At 36.0% G+C, this 27,396-nt stretch overlaps 1 protein-coding gene and 1 long non-coding RNA gene across 8 annotated transcripts in view; both read left to right on the top strand.

Moving 5' to 3' along the window:
• The first annotated feature begins 1,849 nt into the window (after nt 1-1,849).
• On the top strand, nt 1,850-11,493 carry LOC149790168 (uncharacterized). Its single transcript, XR_016423800.1, has 2 exons — nt 1,850-2,031; nt 11,352-11,493. It is a non-coding gene; the product is annotated as an uncharacterized LOC149790168 (long non-coding RNA).
• A 503-nt stretch (nt 11,494-11,996) lies between these two features.
• The window catches only part of LOC149790167 (uncharacterized), a 332,923-nt gene continuing 317,523 nt past the window's right edge, over nt 11,997-27,396 (top strand). For 2 of the 7 annotated variants that reach the window (XM_089972152.1, XM_089972150.1), the window contains exon 1: nt 11,998-12,211. In XM_089972152.1, coding sequence (XP_089828278.1) covers nt 12,112-12,211 — 100 coding nt within the window. In that variant the 5' untranslated portion in view covers nt 11,998-12,111. Of the gene's footprint in view, nt 12,212-17,283; nt 17,555-27,396 lie in introns of those variants that run through there. The other 5 variants (XM_089972151.1, XM_089972157.1, XM_089972158.1 and 2 more) reach the window with 5 other exon arrangements.

Genomic DNA, 27,396 nt, shown 5'->3' with positions numbered 1-27,396 from the left:
CCTAAATCCGTTTGTTCGTCCTGTTAAACTTTGTGTTTAGATCGGTTTCCCGTGTTCCCTATTTGGAAATTCGTGTCCCTTGAATACATTTCTACGCTAAATGTTTAAGCGCTGAGATTATAAAATACCTTTAACACACATAGATACACACACATGTATGTATGTATGTATGTTTCACATTGACGTCGTCACAACCAATCAAACACTGCTGATTCATTCGATTAGGTGATTGACTCATTTTAAGTCCTTTTCGATCTTTGTCTTCGATAGCGACGAAAATCCTCTTGCCTGCTAATTTTGTTTCAAAACTAAATATTTATAACCAAGAACATGTTAAGATTCATTCTGAGAAATTCTATGATGACGGAATTAGACACTTGTAACGCAAGATGAAGAATAAGACCCGAGTAAACCAAATGTTTTCACCTATCGGAACAGGGCGTGAAGCCTGTTGCAGCCCGTATGTAGAAATTATATTAAGCAATAAAACCATAAAACTTTGCAATCATTAAACTCTCTCTCTCTCTCTCTTTCACACACACAAACAAACAAATAAACAACAAACAAAAATCATATGTGAGAACTTTTCCCATCGAACGGAGAATGCACTTCTTAAACTGTACGGTACAAGTCTGGGCTCTTGTTCCAAAGACAATCATTTTTATAACCTAACAGGGGATCTGCTTACTGTAACAGCTAATGTGGACGAAGAACTTAGTGAAAGTAATATATATTGTCTGTTTGGAGAAGAAGAAAAAAAACACACACAAAACAAATGGCATTCATAGTTTCGGGGGCGCTGATGGTTGACTAGTGTTACAAAATAGAATAACAATAACAAAGTGACGACGACAATTATCATGATGTTCGTATGCCTCATCCTCCTCGCTAACATTTCATCATTGCATCTGTTAATTTATAATAAGCGTCCATGCAGGCTATTAAGAAAACAATCAAAAAAACTGACATAATCAGTGACAATTAATTAAACGAGACCAACACAAGGAAATTGAAAGAACAACTAAAAAGGACAGTCAGACAGACATAACGGAGGGAAGGACAAACGGACGTAAATTCTAATGGCAAAAATGAATTGTACTTTTTGAAAGAAAATGTTTTTATTGTTTTGTATTTCTTTCAGCATCTATATTAAATGAAGGTTGATTAAAGCATTTGTGAATGCCGTGCCCCTTTAAAGTCCATTTCAAATATTTAATATGCCGTCTAATGTAAACTTGCAACTAGATACTTCGTCACATAACGAGACTCATTAACCGCTAACACACAGAAATGAAAATTACATAATTAGCTGAACATAATATCCTGCTTCTAAAGTAAGCATGGCTAAAGATGGATCGTATGTTTAAACGAGATAATTCGGTCGCAAATGAAGCACATTAAAACAATTTTGAGATCTTTTTTCCTCAAGGAGTACCACTCTCACAACTTAAAAGTCGTTTATAATTTCTTTGTTTGCCTTAAAAGGAATCGATCAGCATTTAGCTACTCAGCTCTTGCATGCATAATTAATCTTCAGATAACTGTTGAGAACAGTTTAAAAAAGGCAACAATTACTATTACCGAAATAATTTAGCTGTTTATTTACATAGTTTTCATTCACAAATGTAATTATATGATATTAACATTCTCAGACATGTGCTTTCGTTTAATTCCATCCATCCCTTACCCTGTCTCTTGACGATTATCCTCGAAATTAATACATATCAGTGACGTTACATTTTTTCTCGTCAAAGTACAAATCGTCACGAGCTTAAAACAATTTCGAGCTATTTGTTCTCCATATTTGGTTTCCCCGCGGGAGCCCCATATTGAACTCTTAGTTCGAATACACGCTACTCAAGAAGAAAATTAGTACGCTTGATTTCTGACGGAGAGGAATACACAATTCTAAAATGACTGGATTATCTGTTTTATTTAATTTGAATACAGAGGAGGCGTGTTATATTTACGGAAACATGGATACTTACAGAAAAGGTATCGAGTTGTCCTTGCAGAAATACACAAACCCAGGTAAGTATATATATCTATAGTGTTGTATATACATGTACGCTTCATTCATTAATGTATTCGAATAACAATGTGCCCTGTCATGCCATTAAGTACAATGTTTTAAAAACAATGGTATGTATATTTGCCCTTCTTCTGTTGAAATTGTCTGATCTGAGTTTCATGTCAGTAAAACTGTACATTTATTTGTGCGTTATAGAAAATATTTTTAGAAAAATATTATAATTCAACTGATCTCGATTCATAATGCAAGATCAAAGTAATTAACAACCGTGTAAGTTACATTTTCTTACATGACAGATGCATGAAAATGCGTCTACGTAAATATACAACCGAAATAATTGTCAACCCCAGTAGTGATATGAGAAGATTGAAAAAATATGTTAATCGTACTCGTTGCTTTTATTTGTAGTTAAGTAACATTCAGTTGACTTCTTTGGTGGAGGGCATGTTATCTGGAGCTTTAACTTTTTAAGGACCATTTAATAACAGTGTTTAAGAAATTTTATAAAATCAAAATATTTGTTTCTCAAAAGTAGGATATATAATAAATTAATAGATACTTCCACCCCCACTCAACCGTGCAGCGTACATGAAAATAGTAATAATTTACCAGTATATACAAATGAATTGCATGTCTGAAGTAAATTTTTCAAAATAATGAAAACATCTCGCTATATTCCATTTTTTTTAATACAAAATTTTGTTTGTAAGAGGAATCGTTAACAAGTCGACGTTTCAAGCACATATATTGTGAAACAGACATATAACCTCTGTCGTTGCTTCAAAGGAGACCGCCCAGATAGCTACCTGCTGGTCGATTTCACAGTATTGTCAAACATGTAGGTTTCTTGACTGACATATTGGGGTTTTGTCTGAAGAAAAACAGATAATAGTCAATACAGGTTATTATTTCTTCAGTGCTTATTGACAACTCGCTTATGTATGGACTGGCTCACTTCACTATGTCGGAAATGATATCTAAAACTTGGTTACACTTAGAACACGCATACCTGTTCTATTCATTTCTTTCGATGACAGATAAACAAATTTACACAGGAAAATATAATCATTTACAATTGGATTCTAGTATATTTCCTTTAAAATAATGATAAGTCAGACAAGAACGGAAAGAAAAATGCATCAGAATAATCCTAGACATCTTGGCCTACTTTCGCTTAATTTGACAGAATTTCAGTTCTTACTGTGGTTTTATATTATATCTCTCAATAAGATTTGTATATATTTTCTAACAATGGAATGAATTCAACTTTAAAAACTTTGACTTATACCCGCGAGAGAGAGAGAGCAGGGTCTGATCAGCTCAAGTGAGGGAAGAGTGTTTCCAAAATTTCAAAAGGGCTCTGACTTTCCTCCAAAAGGCACCAAAGCAAAACTCTATGTGCCTATTTACTCAAAGGTTGCATAAATAAGCAAGAATAAAATGATGGTCAAATTTCAACTGACCGGTGACTGTACGTTTGTGTGTATGCACGTTTTCTTTAGCCGGGGTGTCCGGATATCACGGAAACACCCTCCCCCAACCCGGCCCTAAGAGAGACCAAGAGAGAGAGATTTTGATCGATTCTGCAATTTCCATCGGAAAAAAAGGGACACTTTTCAAAGGAATTCAGTGTGTAAAGGAAAACATTCAAATTTATTATTTTCGCCAAATGTTCAACTTAATTATTATGTCATCGAAGACGAAGCAATATCAAAGATATTGGAAAACTGGAATTTGTAAAGTAAACTTGTATACCTAAAGTGACGTTAAGGCCTGATATACGGTTTTTCACGTGCTCGGTTTGCATGCCTGTGATCCCTGTTGAAAATTGGACCATGTCTAGTGGAGAGTTGATGATGACCAGTCCATACGTGCTGTTGTGTTTATTTATTTATTTATTTTGTCCATCTTACTGATAACCAAACGGAAACTAATATACATATCCACAACAGAACTCTATATGTTTCACGATAGATACCACGTTACGAAACGTATCATGTTATGTGTCCGACTCCTTTGCGTATCACAATACATGCCATTTGCAAAATAATAAAATTTAATTACAATTTTAGCACTTGCTTTCCATTATACATTTTGAAGCAGTATACGAAATATGTTATTATCAAGAAAAACGTATTATATGACAAATTTGGCATGGATATTTGATACATCAAATATGTGACCCTTATCTTTCCCATGTATCGTCGTAAAACTGCACTCACTCCCTAAAATGTTCTAACCCATATCTTCCCCGCCCCGTTGTAAAATGAACTCACTCCCTAAAAACATCAGGAACTTTATCTTTCCCCACCCGATATAAAAGTGCACTCTCAGTCACTCCCTAAAATTGCTCTCTCTCTCTCTCTCTCTCTCCACCCTATTGTAAAACGGCACTCACTCCTTGAAAAAAAAAAAAAAACAACCGTTACTCTTTCATTTCCTCTGTCGCAATTCCCATGCAAAACTTCATTTTACTCCCTTATGTAGGCGGGTCGCAGTGGGAGCCGAGACCAAAGTAGAGATAAAGAATAAAGTCGGCGGTTTTGGATAATTGAATGCAAGAGGATAATGATGATGACAACAAAAATAAACACTGGCAATATCCGGTTAGGGGGATAGGGATAGGAAAGCCATATCCCATAGTCCTCATGTCATTCTTACACCTGGAATATCTGTAACGCATGGTTTGAAAACTATGGCAGTTCCTCTGTTCTTGACCCGTGAAGCATTGTTACCGTGTTATTTATAGGGGTGCAGCGATAGACACAATACAGATACTGGAAACAGCACGAGACAAAGCAACAGGAGTCAAATATTGCTTGATAACGCGATATATCCCTGATGGCTGGTGTATTTGTAATAAGTAAATAAATACCCCGGATGTGGCCGTATACGTTTGATTAAAACTCTAATATAAGCACCATTCAACCCACCTTTATAACGAAATTCAACGGAGTGCTTTGATTCGATACTAAAGTTACCTTTTAATACTAAAATTATGGTAAAATGCATTTCTTTATCAGAGAGACCTAGACACATGTATATCTACTAGAATATATTCCACCACACGCTGTGCTATTTCATATATACGTTTAGTATTATTCTCTCGTATCACAGTCCCCGTTCAAAATTGCAAGCCCACGCCCTTATCCTCCCCAGGACGGAACGGCCTATTTATTGGTTCCTGGGGATATCACGTCCCCATTGGTGCTTTTCCCAGTCAGGGGGTTCATCAGATAGGTGTAATATTGTTTTATTTTCAGTACGTAATTAGGTCATCCGATACACAAATTGATCACCCCAGGTTAATCACTTAGAATTCGCAAAGAGATGAAACTGTTGGTAACTTTATTTGAAAATTGTACATCTTCCATGACATGATTATGTTGATACAAGAATGAACACGTTATATATAGTTGTGTTTGTCAAGTATCAGTAGCAAATGACTATTACATGAATAGGTCTCTGAGTCTTGATTACTTTAGTTAAGTTTAGTACATGATCTAGTACCTTTCAGGGACCTTGGACGGCAAACTTCTACCGAACATTATATGATGTTATCTGCCTCCTGTTTTACTTCTTGCTATTTACTACATGCACGCGAACCTTACAGGATAAAGGGGGATAAATACGACCCGGCGAAATATAATTGCTTATTTTCGAGATTTGAGGCGATGTTATGTTTATTGTCAAATAAAATCACGACTTATCGAACACATAAGAAACCCATTAATGAGAAAATGTGACCTTAAATAAAAGAAATATGGCTGAGAAATACGGAATGAATTATTGTTGTTTGTATTTTGAGATAATTTAATGGATGACATTCTGTCTAGCTTTATGTGTTTAATTTAACTGCATTTAAGAGAGAGGTTTTAGAAGTTTGGTGGATGTTTCAGAAAAGCTGTTATAAAGCTGTGATGGGACTTCGAGACTAAAGATGTGTCACAATAAAGACTATTTTACTGTGGGAGAGTTCCATAGAGGCATTAATTCAGATACAATATTTGCTTTGTAATAAGGAACTTTTAATGCTTGGCTAATATGCATTGTCGTGTTTAGTGTGTCTTATCTGTCAATAGTCAAACAAAGTGTACTTTGCCACGATAAATAGTACAATCATAGTATCCTCTGAGACCAAGGTATAGTTATATACAATACATCCGTGCGTAATCACGTATCAAATTCCACTACAATATGCCGACTTGCATGACCGTGTTAGTTTCTTCTTCAATCAGCTACCAGGTCCACTTTGACGATTTTCAACTAACTCGAGGTTAACATTACTTGAAATTGACTTTTGGGACCAATCCATTTTCTGACATTTTCATATTTACTGTTTTATCTCCTAATTGTTGACTGGAAACCTTTTGTTACAGTGTAGTAGTAGTTGTAGTTATAATCAGAGGAAGAACAACCATCGTCGGCATCGTCATTATCATCATCGTCATCCCACTGCTTGCACTGTTCAGGTCTCGTTTTATTAGTTTGAACAGCAGTTATTAGACATTATTGGCTCTGCCATGCCAAGGAAATGGGAACTAAGTGCCTTTCCCAGAACACTTTTAGGCAGTGGGGTATAGACTTCACAAGCTGCCAATAAGTACACTTTATGATAATAAAGTCCAATCCTTCCTGGCTATTTGAAGTTTTCAGCAATTTTCTCGACTTGAGGAAAGTATGTATCTACTTCTTTTTCTTGAAAAGGGGAGGGGATACTGACTTAATCATTTTGGTAACGTCAAAACCTTAACTTGCGTGTAAAAGGATGTTTTTCCTCCTGCCAGTTCTAATTATTTTAATTGATATTGCATTTGCCTTTTTTTTTTCTACATCAACATTTTGGATCGCTGCGTTGTCCTAGTGTTTATAGCGTCCGCTTCGGATGCGGGAGGTGCGGGTTCTAACCTCGGCCGAGTCAGACCAAAGACTTGTAAATATGGTGCTAACAGCTTCCTTGCTAGGCACTCAGCTTTAAGAGGTTAGTGTTAGGACTGGTCAGGATAATGTGACTGGATGGGACATCATACTACGTGTCTATGACATGATGCCCCAGTGTAGGCATCACTGTAAATTACCACACTACAGACATCGTAGCGATGTGACTAACAATTTGTATAGCTACGTTAAAAATCCAAATCACACACACACACACACACATACACACACGCACACACACACACACACATCTAGGCAGTTGACCCAGGTTGGCCAGGGCAGGTATTGAACCGTCGACCCTTGGATTACAAGTCTAACTGTTTACCAACTGAGCTGCCGCGGTACCGTCCCGGAATGAAATGCTGTGTGGCCATTTTACTATTTAGATTTTTGTCACTTTTGAGAGAAAAATGTATGGTCTAAAGCGCTCTCCGTTGCGGATAACTGCCATCTTACCTCTGTCTGTGTGGGTTCGAGTCCAGGATTCGGCCAATGTGGGTATGTGAGAAAGCTTGCCAGTAGCTTCTCGTGGGTCGGTGGTTCTTCTCGGGGTTTTCCCGGGTTCTTCCTCCACCATTAATACTGGCCGCCATGCATAGCCTATCGTGTGCTGAAAAATGGCGTTAAACCCCACAACAACAACAACAGCAGCAAGGACATGAATACAAAATATATACACAGAACCATGAATATGCATACAAATAATGATGGTATTACCACCACATATAACATTAGATATGTGAAAGTTTCATTATCACTGATACTCATATCATTCCCATCCTTCACCGATGACCTTGTCCTTTAAAATAATACAGGTGAAGCCATGACATAAGTGGCAGGTAAATATAATACATGGGAAGCCATGACATAAGTGGCAGGTAAAAATAATGCATAATATCTGGACCATAATACACTAAAGCGCGTCTTACACGTTTCTCATTACTTCACAATCTTTTCCGCAGATGGAGAGATCAGTGCATTTATACGAACTGGGTGGCCTGTGTAAATGTCAAATAGAAACATCGAATTAAACGGTCAAACTTAGGTACAACGTAATTCCCTTTTCAAATAAGATATATAAATTACCATTTGGATTTGTATTGACACTTTCGAAGAGATTATTAAGTGCTACAAGGGATTTATAGGAGGTAAACGTGCTTACACTTTCATCAAACAGACGATTGTCATAAGAGATTAGATGTCCTAACATTAATAGTAGAACGGGTTATTGCCTGTGTCATCAAATTTATTGCGGTCTTTAAGCAAGTAAGATACATAAAGTATATATATATATATATATATATATATATATATATATATATATATATATATATATATATATATATATATATATATATATATATATATATATGTGTGTGTGTGTGTGTGTGTGTGTGTGTGAGATGTGGATTTTTAACATAGCTTTAACAAATTTTCAGTCACATCGCTACGAAGTCTGCAGTGTGGCAGTTTATAGTGATGTCTAGCACCGGGGCATCATGCCGCAGACATGTAGCATGATGTCCCACCCAGTCACATTATCCTGACACCATATATATACTGGGGTATATGTGTGTCCCAACAGACGATCAGACAAAGATACACTGAGATTGTTCTTGGTTTCCTTCTCTCTCTCTCTCTCTCTCTCTCTCTCTCTCTCATATGTTTAGCCAGTGATCGAGAGAGAGAGAGTCGACCTATCAGTTTTCCTACATTTATACTCGAGTCGAAATTATCGATTTTGCAGCATCTTGTCATTCTGCTGTGAGATCGTTCAAAAAATCGAGCGTTGAATTGTTTTTGAGCCAATAATGTCAGGTCACATCTTGAATTTAACTATGTCTTATTTTTTCTCTCCTTCCTCTTCCGATACAAATTGGTTAAAAGAAATTTCAGATATAATGGAGACTCTTATACTTCTGTCCGACAATGAGTGAGGGATCGGAGGGAGGTGGTGAAATGGTGGGTGTGGAGAGAGCTGAAAAGGCGGATTTAACGTCGACACCAACTCAGAATAAAGAAAGCTGTCCAAGTATTATCACAGCATTCATTATTCAGTTTAGAACCTTTCCTTTAACATGCCTACAAATTGATTTAGAAAGAGAACCGACAATTTCTGCAAAAAGGATTGCATTGCTAAATTAGTAAGCTGTTAACAAGTTATGCAACAACAATATAAAGCATACACCAATATATCGTTGATATTTGTGTGATGCAGTCTTGTTGGACGGGCCCCCCCCCAAAAAAAAAGGTGACGCTAGAGGAATCCTACACCGGCCAAAATTTTTCAGTGCTGGGATTGGGGATCCAACCCGAAATGGCAGATGTATACTGCGATGTTGTTGTTCGGCGTCATTCATACATTTTTCATTTGTTTTGTTAACATCTCCAGCTTGATAGTCACATGAGCTTTATTTTCAACTATTCAACCTGGACGAAATCTGACTCCGTTCTGATTTTCTTCTGTACATAAATTAAGCTTTCAGTTACAGTCTTAAAGGGAAATGCTTGCTCCAAATTGCTTCACTTACAGTCTTAAAGGGAAATGCTTGCTCCAAATTAAGTTTCATCCATTGAATGTCTGATTGTGTGGAGTTCTTGTTTGATACAAAGAAAAACGATTTTCAAAGTTCAACGAACAAAGATTAAAAATTGTATCCACAAAGGTCAACCCCAACATCTCCTCCAGGCTACAAATTTAAATACAAATATGCAAAATCACAAACTTGAAACCTACGAAAATCGTAATCAACAGTATTTCATTATATGCGCTAATGACTAAGATATCACTAACATCACCATGATGCCTCTTTGATGAGCAATTTTATGCAAAAAGACAAACCGTGTTCATTGTTATATTTCAAACACCACCATCACCCCAGTATGTATCTTGAAATTTCACTCAGGCATAATCTAAATTGCCTTAACACTGTTTCCATTTAAACAGATGAGACGGTTATTATATATATATATATATATATATATATATATATATATATATATATATATATATATATATATATATATATATATATACTTTTGAAGCGAGAATGGGGGGGGGGGGCCTTGATAAAAGTTTACATCTACTTTCCTGCTCGAATTATCGTTTCACTGAGATAAACACTCCTTTTGTGTATTCATCTTAACAGCACTAGTGACAGAATAGGTCATTGCCACCACCGTCGTCATCAGTGTTGTCGTCGCCACTAATACATCAACAATAATGCCACATCACCATCGTCGTTCTCGCCTCAATATAGTCGTCGTCACAGCCATCATCACTTACGTTGAAAGTGCTTGTCGTCAGTGTTGTCGTCGCCATTACTACCATCAACACCAATCCCACAGCATCATTGTCGTTCTCGCCTCATCATGGTCGTCGTCACAACTTCAATCAATTACGTCATCATCGTCGTCGTTGTCATCATCATCATCATCATCATCGAAAGTGTTTGTTCTCTTCCCTAAAATATATCCTCACCAGTAATCAATCCAACTTACACGTGCTGAGTCATAGTGTGTATATTTGTGACATATTTTGACTGTTTTAATTGTCACATTGGGGATCTTGGCGTATTTGTGACACATTATGACTAAATTGACATACTTGGGATATTGTGCGTATTTGTGACACATTATATCTGTCTGAATTGTTACATTGCAGATATAAGCGTATTTGTGACACATCATGACTGTCTGAATTGGTATATTGCACATATCAGCATATTTGTGACACATTATGTCTGTCTGAATTGTTACATTGCAGATATAAGCGTATTTGTGTCATAGTATGACTATCTGAATTGTTACATTGCAGATATCAGCGTATTTGTGACATAGTATGACTGTCTGAATTGTTACATTGCATCTATCGGCGTATTTGTGGCAGGTTATGACTGTCTGAATTGTTACACTGCAGGTATCAGCGTATTTGTGGCACATTATGACTGTCTGAATTGTTACATTGCAGATATCAGCGTATTTGTGACATAGTATGAGTCCTATTGTTCAAATGTCGTGATTCCCTTTATATTTAAAAAAAAAATACTCTTGTGCAAAATATGAAACAATAGAGTGTGACCTTAAGATGTGAAGTTAGTTGTCAATGACTGTGACTCTATCCGAAATGGAATTGAAGAAAAAAAAACGATGAAAAAGGTACATCTGGGTGTTTTAGACAATCTACGCATCAAATTGTATGTTGAATGGTTCCTGTTTTATGCTGGTTACAAGGATCTGTTTTAGTGGAGATTCAAAATTGATCGATAAAGGGTGATAACTCTGTCATAAACTGGCTTGAAAAGCCATAACATTTTAAGACATATCTACGACGTGTAATAGGTAATTCACCAACCAAATGCTGTTATATTATGTGTTGCAGGTTTTGGGTAGCTACAAGAAGTGTGCGCGGAAAGAGTGACTTATATAGAGCTGTCGCATCTCGATATGGTATCACCAACGTCTCCGTAATGGATTAAATTTTAAAAAAATATAAAATTAAAATATATGTATTTGTCTTGATATTTCTGGACTTTGTTGTTTGTTTATTTTTTTTTTTTTTCATTCAAAGGATGTAATTTTATAATTTTCATTTTATAAAATATACACTTATAATTAAAATAATGCATCAACATGCAGAGAAAAAGGACATACAGATATTTAGACAAATAAAACACGTTTGTTGATGTGAAGCTTGTGTTTAAGGAAGTGAAATTTGAATGTTCTCGGTATTTGTGCCAGAAATACAGACTTTACAACGTATATGAACTAGATTTGTATTTCTGCGTAGCCGCAGATCACCGATGAAGACAGTAACAACTAACCCGTTGACGCATGAGATAACCTTTGTGAATAGCCTTCAGTGATATTTTTACGACTCTTTACACGTTAATGCATACAAAATTTCCTAGCAAAGGTATAAGCATATCAAGTGTATCTTCTATATTTTACGACTCAGTACACATGGTTTACATGACTCGTCTACCGCAAATCGTATATTGAGATCACGACCAAGGAAAGTTGCATCGCTTATTACAGATTTTGGCGATGGATTTTGTACATACACCATATGTTGATGTTTTCTTATTACTGGTTACACATTTGACATGAAAAGCTAATCTTTCTGACACCAATGTTTTAGCATGTTATTCAAGACACTGACGATTCAAAATGGGAAAGTTGTGGAAATAAAAAAACCTGTAGTGCGGCGACGAGTCCTCAGCTTGGATAGGATATACACAGGTGGGTAAAATTGTACGCTTTGTTATACCTGTACCCAGGTCGGGTTTTGTCATATCTGCACCCAGGTGGATTCCATTAATTCGGTAAAAGTTGAGTATCGACTTGTCATTAGATACACAAGACTTAAAGTATATTTATGTATACACCAGTATGACTTGGTCACTGTGGTCATTGAGTCTTGCCACACGTCAATACTGATTTGGTCCCACCAAAAAAGTGATATTATTTAATCGGTTCTCATATTGTTCCAACAGATTTTTTCCTGACGGAGCCCCTGTCTGTTCCTTACGCTCTAGGCTTTGCATCTACAGATTTGAAGAGTTTACATTTATATATTAACGGCGGCTGCCACAATTTACTCTCTCAAAAATGAAACACATTTGTTTCGAAACGGACTGCGATTAAAAAAAAAGTGGAGGGGCCAGAAATACCGTTTTCTCTCTTTATTTTTTTTTTTGGGGGGGGAGGAACAAGTAAGCGATTGGTCTGTGGGATGAAATCCCGGTGAGGGCACAGGGGTCGAAGCCCATATAAGCTGCTGCGTTTTAAGCGTTCCCAATGCATATAGTTTTGTCGTATAACTATAAAGAAAGCTTACTCAAGGAAAAATCTCCAACTGTTTGGCGCGCATTTGTAAAATGGGCGGGACACGCCCCCATCCTGCGGGATTCACCCCTGGAAAATATTTTTTATTCCATTGACGTGAATTTGCTTCGCGTGATCAATGAACGTTCATATTTAATTAAGGAAAATTAATTTTAAAGCCGTTGATAATAAAATCGTCTGAACGTATACGCCGGAAAGGATTATTATTATTATTATTATTTTTATTATTATTATTGATTGCAAATTAAAAAAAAATAAGGCACTAGAAACAATCACCCAATATTGCAAGTTGTAGTTTCCGTTTACGCCATCATACTTACCATGAAGTTACGGAACTCCAGTTCCTTTTCAAAACTAGTCTCTCTCTCTCTCTCTCTCTCTCTAATACACACACACACACACACACACACACACACACACACTAAAAAACACCAAAAAATAAACATGGACGAATGTGGAGTCAGAGTAAAAAGGAATATCATAAATTATGACAATAAAATGGCTCTTTTCTACTTTTAATACAGAAACCTTCGATGTACTTTTTTCTTTGTGGAAAGCTGCAGATACGAAAAAAATTATAGCTTGCATAGAAAGGTCTGACTATTTGGATTACCTCCCTTACATCAGACGATATTTTTTTCTTGCAGCCGCAAACAACATGATATTTATTTTTGTTAACATGTCTTTCCTCTTGCCTACCCGGCTCTGAAGCTCACCAACCTAGAATTATCACAGTTCCTTGCATGATCTAAAATTTGAGGTGTGTAATAAATCTACATAAATAGTAGGAATTAACTGTTACACAGATCAAGCCAAGTCATTTGAAACTCGCGTTCTGTAATTCGTTATTAATAATTCTGAAAGTGTATCATTATTAGCTCTCACCCCCGAGATTCCGTATGAGCTGGTCAAAGGCACAGGCGTCGGCATTAAGCAGTATGATTTCAGTTTTGCGCCGTCTCCCCCCCCCCCCATGTTATGGTTTTCTCCTCTCCCTAGGAAAAATCCTGCTGACGCGCATTGTCATTTATATGTGTGGTCAGGAAATCTCGTCGTAATTATGACAGATTTTGCATATGACATGTTAAGGGATGGAAATCAGTATAAGGGAGCAAGCGTGTGTGGGATGAATACTTATTAAAAAAAAGATATACGCAGTTGTAACGTCTTCTGCTATTTGTATGAGACAAGAATATGTTTCATATATTGTTGACGCAGTTATTTACAGTATCAACATTTTGTTCGCCAGAAATTTCTCAACAATAAATAAACCCCAGTTTATTCGGAATACAGTTATTATTTCTAAGATTGAAAACTTGCGAGTACAAAAACAAAACTGTTCGATGCAATGGCAGCATCTAAGTCAGCCTTTAATTCCATATCAGATCCATTTATTTACATCGAAAGTTGCGAATCGGGATATGCGATGGCGAATCATTTCAGTTGCAGTAGTTTTATTTATTTATTTATTTAATTTTTTTTTAAAGCCACACAACAACAAATAACGATTTAGTCAATATGCTCTCCGTAACTATATACATCTGTATGAAGTTAGTGCAAGAATCTCGACGGTTCGTAAACGCTTCAGAAAATTATCGTGATATATTTGGGGTAAGAGGACGTCCATTTAGTATGGAAGGGGAGGAGGAAACCCAAATGCATACGCTTGGGTATGGGGAGGGGGTCTACTGATAATGTACGTACACATTGGAAATGGGGGGGGGGGAACCTCGATAATAATTTGTCTAATACGTAACTTGTTCCACTGGGTTCAGTCGGCGTTTGAATTTTAGCAGACACTAGACAAACTGTTTAAAGTTACGCAGCTTTTTTCTTTAATGCAGCCAGACATTCAACGTCGGTGGACTATGTTTTATTAAACACGTTAATATTATTAATCCTTTATGTTTTCTGCGTTTATTAAACATAGGCCGTTCAATAAAATTCGGGGGTGGGGTCGTCAAGCGTACGTACGCAGGTGTGTGTGTGTAAAAAAAAAGTACGCATGTGTACAGGGAGGGGAGGGGGTCAAGCTTTGCGATCTTTGCGTACGTACTAACTGGATGACCCCTAAATAGGTATAAGTTGGATGGTGTTCGCTGTTCAGCAGTGTTACGTTAGTCCACTGATTTAACGTTAAGAGGTTAGGATACTGTGTATGATTGTAAGTCCTGTGGTCTTATCCATATATACCCCGTACTGTACCAAAACGAATCCAATGGAACATTATGTGACGGCAGATCAGGGTCCATACTGCTTGTAGTTGAGGGAACATAACTTTTTAACTGAATTTCAAATTTATTTCGTTTCCACCTGCATCCTCCTCCTCATCCACCCCTATCCCCGTCCCTCAGACAATGACACACTTTTACAAATCGCATTCTAATGTATAAATCACACATTTTAATCTTTGGTGGGTGGGGGTGGGCCGAGTGACCAAAAGTGCTCGCCTCTACTAATCATTGCCATCTCACCTCTCTCCGCGTGAGTTCGAGTCTCGGGCTCAGACACTGTATGTGAGAAAGCTTGCCAATAGCTTCCCGTAGGTCGGTGGTTCTTACCTGGGTTTTTCCGGACCTCTACCAGTTATACAGTCCGCCATGAATAGCCTATAGTCTTAAAAATGGCGTCAAACCTAGAACAACAAAAACAACAGCAACAACAACAACAATAACAACAAAATGTGTTTTAAGTGGAGTTGCGCATGTGCACACGAATGGGATTCAACAGTTACCACGTTTTCCTCAGAGACAGTATATATGGGGGTGGGGTGATGGGAAGGAAATTAGGAAGATTTGAATGAAGTGTGCATACTTCAAGATGCTGTCTTATGTACATGTTGTATTTTATGCAACTGATGCATCTGTGTATATGCAAGATGAGTGGATTAATTGCACTGTTCATAAACAGAAACGGAGTCTGTGAGAATGCTATTGACTAAAGCGCGAAGTGAGATGGAAATAGATTAAAGAGAAAAAAATGAGGTTAGTTATCAGAAAACAAGCAGTTCAAGAGTATTAGTAAGAGCTTGGATTTCAGATAGCCTACTTTGAATAGAAACCTGGATTAGACCACACACACACACACACACACATACACACACACACACACACACACACACACAGTAAGCATACAAAGAAAGCGGATATTTCAGGGCCGGAACGGGGCGGGTCAGGTTTCAGGATCCCCCAGGTTAAAAATAATTTAAAAATAAAATAAAACGTACACACAAGCGTGCACGTTTAAAAATAATAATAATACTTCAGTAAAATCATGTATTCAGCATAGGATACTGAAAACAGACATCAATACAATTTTGTGGCTCAGTGGTTAGTATATTATATTCAAAAGTTGCATGATCAAGTCCCTCTCAGTGAAACCCATGTTGGCTGCCATGATGCGTGTTTGCGCGAGGCACATAACTTGTCACGGCACCAATCAGCCTCTACTTTGCTGGTGTGCTGTAAAGTACCAATCTACTCTTCGTTTGCATGATTCTCTCTCTCTCTCTCTTTCTCTCTCAGTTTAGATTCTATCTCATATGTGGTTTAAATACCAGTTTTGTATCGTGGTTTACAACAATGCCTGTAAACAAGGTCATTAAACTATACCTTAAATGACAATAGACGGCTACTATGTTTTTATAACGTCCATTTCAATACGTTAATGTAATAGTTCTATTTTCATTCTCCAGCCATTTTCTGTCACTCTCATGTTCTTTAATACTTGAATAAGACGAGATTTTAAGATTTTTGGAATATTGCATTCTCCAGTAAAAAGTTGTATAAGTTTTAATAAATGCAACCTTTCCTAACGAATATTCTTGTTCATTATGCCATCACCACCAACAACAAGAGCAACACATATAACTGCCACCAACATTGATGTCAACAGTGCAGGAGCCCGATGGAAGTTTTTGTGTATCAATGGCTCTGTGTATTAATTACGTCTATCTTCACTCAGCAGGTATTGGTGTGATGATACGAGGCAACATAAGTTTAAAATTTTCATTTTATATCCATGGGTAACAAAGGAAGTTTCTTTTTGTTTAAAATGGTAAAATATTCTTGTATTTCATCTGCATAGCTGAAAGAAATAAAGAAGATAGGAGTAGGATTTGCAAACCATTGAAATCATCTAGTTCCCCCTTAACTAAATGCACCTATTTTGAAAGAACTTTCTCCCGTCGTTTCTAACGAAGAATTTGGCAAATTGCTAGAAGCTTTGTCGTGGCATATTTTCAATGTAGTATATCATACTTTTGACCTTCTTTAACCTTTCTTTTTCTGTTTTACTCCTGAGGTGTGAAAATAAATGGCAGAAAGCGCTACCGTGGTTTTGTACATACTGGTATCTTGTTGCATGGGGCAATTCATTTATACGTAATTCTTTCTCCGATGGTTTTTCGCATACATAAACACTGCTGAACTCGATGCTTGAATGCCAACCTTCCCAGTTAAGCACTTGCACCAAAAACAGCTTCTACGTGAGCGCAAAACTTGAGCTCACCTACCAGAAAAAAAAGTAAAAACAATTTTCAGGGCTGATTCTTCACATCCGCAGCTTGGGTGTCAGGCTAGTTTCGATCCTCGTCGGGTTAGAGGATATCCCATATACATCAGGGTGAAGGAAAAAGAACAAATAAAAGCAATATTTCGAATGGAAGGACACAGTCTCGTGTTGAACTAAAAACAGCTATATGTATTATACTTGCGACAAAGAATTGTGAAGGTGAAGGTATGTTTTCTCTCTCGTTCTCTCTCTTTAATTTCACCACATTTAGCTGTAAGATAAAACGGAAAACAATACATATTTTATTAACACATTTACATTGCAAATCCATTGATACGAAACGCCCGCTGATGATGATGACAACGACAATGAAGAAGATGTTGAGAACGATGACGCACAAGAAGATACAAAAGCTCAGCAGTGTTTGTATGTTGATTGATTCGTAATCGAACCTTTAAGTAAAATTTATGCGGGATTTCACTGTCATGGAATAACGATATTTGAAACCCCTAGCTTGATGATAATGATGTTGGTGATGTTGGTGGTAGTATACTAATATTATTATTCATCAGTCGAAGTGCGATGCCGTAGCTAGTGGTGGTACTTGTTGCGATAATAAGGAATTTAGACATGTATGCGTATTCTGTTGCCAATATTACGTCTACTCCAAACTTCATTTAAATTTCTCAGTTCGTTTTTGTTTATCGTTGTTGTTGTTTATTGTTGTTGTTGTTTAATGTTGTTGTTGTTTATTGTTATTGATGTTTATTGATCATCTGATTTTTCATTAAAATACACCTGAGAAAAAGAACAACATTATGAAAATTTACTATGAATTAGACCAACAAGTTGTTTTCTGTCGCTTTGTTTTGTATATATTTAGGACATTACTTCCCACACCAGTAAATGGTGTATGAATAAAAGAGACGGGAGCAACATGTTGGTGACTAGTAAGACGCGGTGTGTGTGTGTGTGTGTGAGAGAGATTTGGATTGTTAACGTAGCTTTAACATTTTTTCAGTCTGCAGTGTGACAGTTTATGGTGATGTCTAGCATTGGAGCAGCATGCCGCAGACATGTAGCATGATGTCCCACCCAGTCACATTATCCTGATACCAGGCCGACCAGTCCTAACACTAACCTCTTGATGCTGAGCGCCAAGCGAGGCAGCTGTTAGTACCATTTTTGTAAGTCTTTGGTATGACTCAGCCGGGGATCGAACCCACGACCACCCGCATCCGAGGTAGACGCTATAACCACTAGGCGGTCGCGGAGTTTTTTTTTGTTGTTTTTTTTTAGACCCAATGTCAGAAAAAAAAAGAAACAAGAGGAGATCTAGTTATTGATCATGGGGTAGACCCAAAAACCATAAAATATCACACATCATGGTCGACGTCTTACATTGAAGGACTAGGTTTACTAATATAGATGCTGTAATGGTTGTTGTAACGCCATTTTCAGCACACGATAGGCTATACATATCGGCCAGTATTAATGGTGGAGGAAGAACCCGGGAAAACCCCCGGAAAGGACCACCGACCCACGAGAAGCTACTGGCAGGCTTTCTCACACACCCACACTGGCCGAATCTGAGATTCGAACCCACGCAGACAGAGGTGAGATGGCAGTGATCCGTAAAGGATAGCGCTTTAGACCACTCGGGGCCCCTGCTGTAATGGAATATGACTGCTATGTTTTGAGGGGGAACTCTATGAACGCATAGGATATATGTTATTATAAGTTACATACAACCTTATTTAGACTACTGTAATAGCGCTCCTGAATATTTACAATCATTATTCCAGTATAGGCAGGGCTAACGGGGGGGGGGGGGCAATCGGGGATATATTCCCAGGGTCCGGGTCCATACTAGGAGAGGTCCGGGTGTTTCTTACCCCACGGCCAGCGATCGCTCTCAACGGGCCCGAGTATGGGCTATCTGATAATACTCCCAACATGCCATCCGTGTCTACCAAACAGTTTAAAATTCCCAAAACCAAGCCAAATAAGCAATTATTTTAAAAAAGTTTATAATACTCTGGAACTTTGATCTGGAATGAGATTAGAAATGACCTCTCTATTTCCTTCTTTCAAGCCCGATATATCCAGTGGCTTCAGATACGCGGTTAAAATAAATAAATTCCTCTGTATGAGGGCCTAAAGGTAGATTAGTTCTTCAGCTAATTGTGCTACCCTCTTTAAATAAAGTAATTATTATTATTATTATTTATTATTTGTAAGAAAAAGGGCATATTTAGAGCTAATTTTGTTCTGAGGTGTCGCGTGTGCCATGTGATTGTCATGTGACAAACTTGGCGGCATATTTGGAGCTCTTGCAGTTGCGAAGGTACAAAACGTACCGCAGTCAGTTAGGATGTAAAATAGTCATACTTGAAAGTTGCAGTGTGGAATACTCTTCTTTGCGTTTGAGTGATGCATTTATCTCTGATCTACAGATGAAAACATATATGATGGCGATTCTTATCAGGTATGTTTTAAGAAAAAAATTAGAAAATACGTGTCGGCGAGTTATATTTATGTTGTTGGAACAACACGTGCAGCATAATCATGTTTTGTTTTAGTTTTATTAGGGGAAAATAATGAATGCACAGAACATTTGAAATTATATATTCACCATTAATTGTTCATATAGTACCATAACTTAAAAATCCACAGCGAAGCAGCCCGCCCACATATTTTTTATTCCTTGCATACTCGTTTTATTGCCGCTAAAGTAACCACACAAAAATCAGTGTAGGACAACATGCATACTAGACAACAAATCAAGTTGAGGCTACGACATCGTAGCTAGATAGATACCCACCACAACTGTGACTATAATTACAATAAAAATGCAGACAAAAGCAGGTGAGTAAATTATCCAGATTTTAAAAAATTTCCTGTTAAGTCAAGTATCGAGTTTGTATTAATTTTGTTTTTGTTGCATGTAATTGACTCCATAACACTAGTCTGAAAAAAACGTTATGTAGAAATTGTTTGATTCTCCTTTGAGTTGTGCTTAAGATGTCAGCAGTTTGATGTGAGGCAAACATTGTTATGATTTAGCACCAAATTGACATATAAAAAGATCAGAAATTATTATTATTATTATTATTATTGCATTATAAGATCAATAATCCTTTCAGAAAAAGTCAGAAGATAATTACTGAAAGATTATTATATTTTGATTACTATTTCGATATTGATAATTCTTTGTCTTCTCTAAAACTACTATTACTACTAAGATGTCAATATTTATATTGTAAATGTTGTTCAAACTGCTAACAGTTTATATATCTTTCATATATTATAGGGATCAAGTAATTTTCAATGTGAACGCCAGCTTAATTAAGATTGTATTATATTTTATTTTTTTGTATGTATTTAATAGATGAAGATAAAAAAAACAAGACTTGGCAGCAGGACATTTTTAAGATTAAATCTGTTTGCAAGTGCTAAATTTGTCAATTAAATTGGTGGTAAAACTTGAGTATGTAATTCAGGAAAACCATGTGCATAATTCCAAAACATAAATCAAGTGCTTGTTTTGGTATTGATTATCTACCATGAGATGTGCTGTTTAGCTTAATGTTATGGACATACATATATCTACTGATAATACAACAACAGCACAACCATTATAATAATCTCAAGGGGGATAATTTTTAGGGACTTGGAACAAATTACCATCAACAGTTGCAGAAGCTCCTGACTTGGTATCTCACAAGCAGGAGCTTTCCAAAATCACATTCTAATGAACTAGTCAGCTACAAGTAAGACCTAGTGATTCTCAGGGCTATGCCGGTTGAGATTCCATATCTTATTGCCGCTGCTGTAGCCGGATTGGTCAGGGTATGAAGGGACGAAAACGTACACTGACACTCCTTTACTTATTTCTGCCTTTCCTATCATTTCTCTTCTGACTGTCCTATCACTTCCATCTTTACTTTGTCTTTGACCATGCACCACCCGTTGCTTAATAGTCAAGTGTGACTGTGTCAGCGTATTTATAGATAGAAGGGGAAGAGGATATCTTCTTTTGTGCCCTTCAATCCATTTAATTCAAATATTGTCTTCATTTAGGTGGCGCTTTACAGTTTCATATTTTGCATAGGGTTAGAATTTTAAAGGAAAAGAATTTCCCTGACTTTCCTCACTGGTTATACTGGCTATTAAAAAAAGACCTTGTATATCTTAGGTATAGATCAAAGAACCTTAAATTCCCTTTATTTTGGTGTATGATTGATGGTTGTAATGTCAGTTATAGAGTATACAGCTTGGCCTTATTCTAGATGTGCACCTTTCAAAAAAGTGATAGCTCCACTTGGTCATTTTCACTTCCTGAAATTCAGAGGTAAATTGTATAAAAGAGCCTATAACTTTTTTTACATTTTATATGTTTGGTAATTCATTCATTGCAATTTCAGAAGCTGTTCGTGTCTAGTCTGGCAAAATTTGTTTTCCATATTTTAATAGCTGCTATGGATAGTGTACTTTTGACTAATTCAGGCTGATTGTTTGAGCACAAATGAGCAGTCAGTTTAGTAGTGTGGTTAAATCATGTACAGTTTCCAAAAGTACAATATCCAAAGAATAATCATCCACATTACATTAATGTAGCATAAACAGAGATCTCGGAAACGCTTAATTACGCATATTTGATTATTTAAGAGTAAACATTGACTGTCCATACCATATTTTTTTAAAATGCCCCTCGCCTTAGCCTGGTTAGTTCTAGTGTTGTAGCGAAATGTATTCATGAAGGCATCAGTAGCTAGGCCTACTTTTTATATAAATTATGTTGACAAACAAACTCTTGCTCATTCACGAGCATTATGTTTTGATAGCTGATTGACCATTAACACTTTTCCGAATAAGGTAACAACTATCAATTTCCTGCATGCTATCCTTTGATGATAAAACACACAAACTTGTGTTTTAAAATCAGAATCGGTGATCTGGATATACATCAACTGCCTCTTGTACACAATTTCGTCATGAAATGAATTTGAAACTGTAAGTGAGTCAGTAGGCCTAACGGGAAATAATAGCGGATGTCACTAAGTCTGGGATGTACCAGTTTATTACATTGTCTGTTTTCTTAAATCATCGGGCTAATATATTCAGAAAAAATAAACAAATCATTGAAACCAAAGCCTAGGTATTATTTTATTAAAGATTTAACTTTGAAATGCAAATTATGTAGGTCAGAAACATATGGGACAATGCTATGTTGTGGAATTCGTGAGATGCGCTTTAAGGTCTAAGCTGTTTTCTGACTTTACACGTATTTGCGAAAATACGGGAAAAAAACGCAAATCAGATATTATTGCCTAAAATTACTACAATTACATATACAAATAAATAAACCATAAATTTGCGATCCTGTCAATGGACTGTTGTAATGAAGCTATATTATAGTGAGTGATTACATTACGAAAACCTCTCCATCTAAAAATAGATGCACTCATGCCTGTGTTGATTCTGTAGGAAAGAAGGGACTGCAACTTTTGATGGTGGGACTCCTATTTTTACCAAAATGAGAGTCCTGGACTCCTAGTTTTAAAATCCTAGCGAGACCTCTGATACAGGTATGCCAACATTCTCTCCACTGTGCATGTTTTAAATGCAAAGAACTTCACTATACATATGTCACTCTCTCAAAAGTACATAATAACTCTGGTGAGTGCCCCATTAGGACTTATCTTATTCATCCAGGAGCTAGGTGATTTACCTGGCTACTTTTATTTTATGCCCAGATACTTCAAAATGCCCTATATCCTCATTTGGGGAAGGTACCCCCAAACCCCCTGCCATATTTAGCAACTCACCCTCCAACTTTAAATCTAATGGAAGACTATGAGCAGGGTTACACAAGAGTTTGATTCAGGTGAAATAGTTTCCCTAATGCCTGACATTTGGCCCCAGTATGCAGAGAAGGTGAAGTTGACTTCTCCCTCCCTCCTCAAAGTTGATAGTTGACATTTCTCCCATGTTTTTCAGGCCATTGAATGCTTTCAGACTGTAAGCCCAGTTTAAGTTTTGTCTTTCTTTTTGTACAGTGAGCAATGTAAAACAGTTTAAACATTCTATTTTGTGTTGTTTATGTGACTATTTATGTCTGCATTGATATTGTAGTCTATGGGATTACTGCAGAATATTTACAAATGAAACTGCATATGTTTTACTGACAGTAGTTTTATTAGAAAGCGTTTAGTATTTCTCTCCATGTCTGCATTTTTTGGTTCTCTGGATCCGTGCCATTGTCCCAGGTTCACTGCACAGGTCATGTATTATACTGTTCACGTAAAGGCAGTAAGCCAGACCAATCACATGGACAGTTTGTTGCTTAACATAGGAACCATTCACAATTGAAATTGTATGTGCCAAATGTTTTCAGCATAAAATATGTGCCAAATATTTTTAGCATAAAATATTACCTATCCTTGCAGTTTGAAAATGTTTATGAAATTTTGTTGTTGCTGCATTATGATTCAGATTATTGTTGCATTTATGATTCAGGTTATTGTTGTTGCATTATGATTCAGGTTATTGTTGCATTATGATTCAGATTATTGTTGTTGCATTGTGATTCAGATTATTGTTGTTGCATTATGATTCAGGTTATTGTTGCTGCATTATGATTCAGGTTATTGTTCTTGCATTATGATTCAGATTATTGTTTCATTATGATTCAGATTATTGTTGTTGCATTATGATTCAGGTTATTGTTGTTGCATTATGATTCAGATTATTGTTGTTGCATTATGATTCATGTTATTGTTGTTGCATTATGATTCAGGTTATTGTTGCTGCATTATGATTCAGCTTATTGTTGTTGCATTATGTTCAGGTTATTGTTGTTGCATTATGATTCAGCTTATTGTTGTTGCATTATGGTTCAGATTTTTGTTGCATTATGATTCAGGTTATTGTTGTTGCATTATGATGCAGGTTATTGTTGTTGCATTATGATTTATGTTATTGTTGTTGCATTATGATTCAGGTTATTGTTGCTGCATTATGATTCAGATTATTGTTGTTGCATTATGATTCAGGTTATTGTTGTTGCATTATGATTCAGATTTTTGTTGCATTATGATTCAGGTTATTGTTGTTGCATTATGATTCAGGTTATTGTTGCATTATGATTCAGATTATTGTTGTTGCATTATGATTCAGGTTATTGTTGCTATTCTATAATTCAGATTATTGTTGCTGCATTATGATTCAGATTATTCTTGCATTATGATTCAGATTATTGTTGTTTTATGATACAGATTATTGTTGTTGCATTATGATTCAGGTTATTGTTGCATTATGATTCAGGTGATTGTTCTTGCATTATGATTCAGATTATTGTTGTTGCATTATGATTCAGATTATTGTTGCATTATGATTCAGATTATTGTTGTTGCATTATGATTCAGGTTATTGTTGCTGTTCTATAATTCAGATTATTGTTGCTGCATTATGATTCAGATTATTCTTGCATTATGATTCAGATTATTTTGTTTTATGATACAGATTATTGTTGTTGCATTATGATTCAGATTATTGTTGCATTATGATTCAGGTGATTGTTCTTGCATTATGATTCAGATTATTGTTGCTGCATTATGATTCAGATTATTCTTGCATTATGATTCAGATTATTGTTGTTTTATGATACAGATTATTGTTGTTGCATTATGATTCAGATTATTGTTGCATTATGATTCAGGTGATTGTTCTTGCATTATGATTCAGATTATTGTTCTTGCATTATGATTCAGATTGTTGTTGCTATTATTGTTGCTGCATTATGGTTCAGATTGTTGTTGCATTATGATTCAGGTTATTGTTGCATTGTGATTCAGGTTATTGTTGCATTATGATTCAGGTTATTGTTGTTGCATTATGGTTCAGATTATTGTTGCTATATTATAATTCAGATTATTGTTCTTGCATTATGATACAGATTATTGTTGTTGGATTCTGATTCAGATTGTTGTTGTTGCATTATGATTCAGGTTATTGTTGTTGCATTATGATTCAGATTATTGTTGCTATTCTATAATTCAGATTATTGTTGGTGCATTATGATTCAGGTTATTGTTGTTGCATTATGATTCAGATTATTGTTGTTGCATTATGATTCGGGTTATTGTTGTTGCATTATGATTCAGGTTATTGTTGTTGCATTATGATTCAGATTATTGTTGTTGCATTATGATTCAGATTATTGTTGTTGCATTATGATTCAGATTATTGTTGTTGCATTATGATTCGGGTTATTGTTGTTGCATTATGATTCAGGTTATTGTTGTTGCATTATGATTCAGATTATTGTTGTTGCATTATGATTCAGATTATTGTTGTTGCATTATGATTCAGATTATTGTTGCTATGTTATAATTCAGATTATTGTTCTTGCATTATGATTCAGGTTATTGTTGCTATATTATAGTTCAGATTATTGTTGCTATGTTATAATTCAGATTATTGTTCTTGCATTATGATTCAGATTGCAACAGAACAACAAATTGATGATGTCACTTGCCAGTTATATTATTTGAGTCATTAATGTGACCATTGTAGTCACAACTTGTTAAACAACATACATTATGTAAACTTGGGCCAAATTTGATTTTAAACATTTTCTGGCCATGTTTTACATAGTACATGTATTATCTCCATGCTGACTTAGTACTTAGCCCTTCGATTTCAGTTTGGTAACTTTTGAGGCACTTAATGGAATGAAACTAAATGTGGTATGTTCTATTTAAAAATGACATAGACCAAGTTTGACTTTTACTTTATTCCAGCATAACTTTATGTTCTCTGTTTGACTGAGAACTTTAATTCTTTAATTGCATCATATTGATAGCATATGGGCATATTTCTAATTTCAGTCTTTGGTTTATGTATCCATGTTGTAACCATTATCATTCGATTTCAAGTGAATTTTGTATATGGCTTTATATGGTTACATTTGTTATAAACTTGATTGCCGACAGTTTTCATAAATTAAAGCTCACCTCTACAGAATAGAGAGCTATTGTACAACCCTCATTATCCATGTTTGCACCTGTCAAAGCATATACCTATGTACAGCCTTGCTGCATCGCAACCGTTGATTCTTCCTTGTTCCTATGCGGCCGTTTGGAATAGATTTCATGGCACATACCCATGGGGGAAAGGAATAAGGGGGCAAATTTGTACTTACAAGTGCATTGTTTATTCATATATAAATTTTGTTGAAAGGTTTTGTGTTTAGCTTAGATTTTTGCACTCAGTATACATATTGTTGTATCTGCAATAAATGGAACTTTGTGAGGGGATGCATTTGGATAAGTATTACAGTCTAATCACACAAGTAGGTCACTGTGATTAAGGTTCATGATTTAATATCTTTAGCAAAATTTTTTGATCTAGACTGGTTTATGGTAATGATCATCAAACTGTATGATTGTATGCAGCTTTGTTACAACCCACACTGATAGTGCAAAATAGGTCACTGTCGCCTATGTTTTGCATTTTACTCCCTTAGGTCCCATTTTTCACTCACCTCTGTAAAGTAGATGAGAGCTGTGGTACTATCCATGACATTAGCATTTGCATCCACATTCATAAAAGCATATACATATGGGATCTTGAATTCTTCCTAGGTCATGTGAAACAGTTGTAGAGTAGGTTTCATGGTTCATGTCATATCTGGAATCATTGTGTTTCATAAGAGGTGCATCCTAGAGCACTGTATCACAAAAGCAGGTGACTGAGACCTACATATGTTATTCAACAGTCTGGGTAAATATTGTGTTTTGAGTATTTCTTAAGTACTATTAATTTTTATTAGGGAGGGTAATCATTAGGAAAGATACGTTTTGAATGTATTTCATTTCCAGCAGAACATTGATCAATGATCCAGGTCAGCTCTTCATGACCTCATATCAGTGCCTGTCAGATCAACTTGTTGATAATTAGATCTTGATTTTAATTTCAATGGAAATTTTGTTGGCATGTTCTATGTGAATCATGTTTATTACATTTTGAACTTCTTGGACTAGGATTTTATTTGATATGCA

The sequence above is a fragment of the Sinohyriopsis cumingii genome, chromosome 10 (genome assembly GCF_028554795.1).
Source record: "Sinohyriopsis cumingii isolate HCF-2022 chromosome 10, ASM2855479v2, whole genome shotgun sequence".
In the NCBI taxonomy this organism is placed as follows: domain Eukaryota; kingdom Metazoa; phylum Mollusca; class Bivalvia; order Unionida; family Unionidae; genus Sinohyriopsis; species Sinohyriopsis cumingii.
This window is presented reverse-complemented; position numbering and strand designations above follow the sequence as displayed.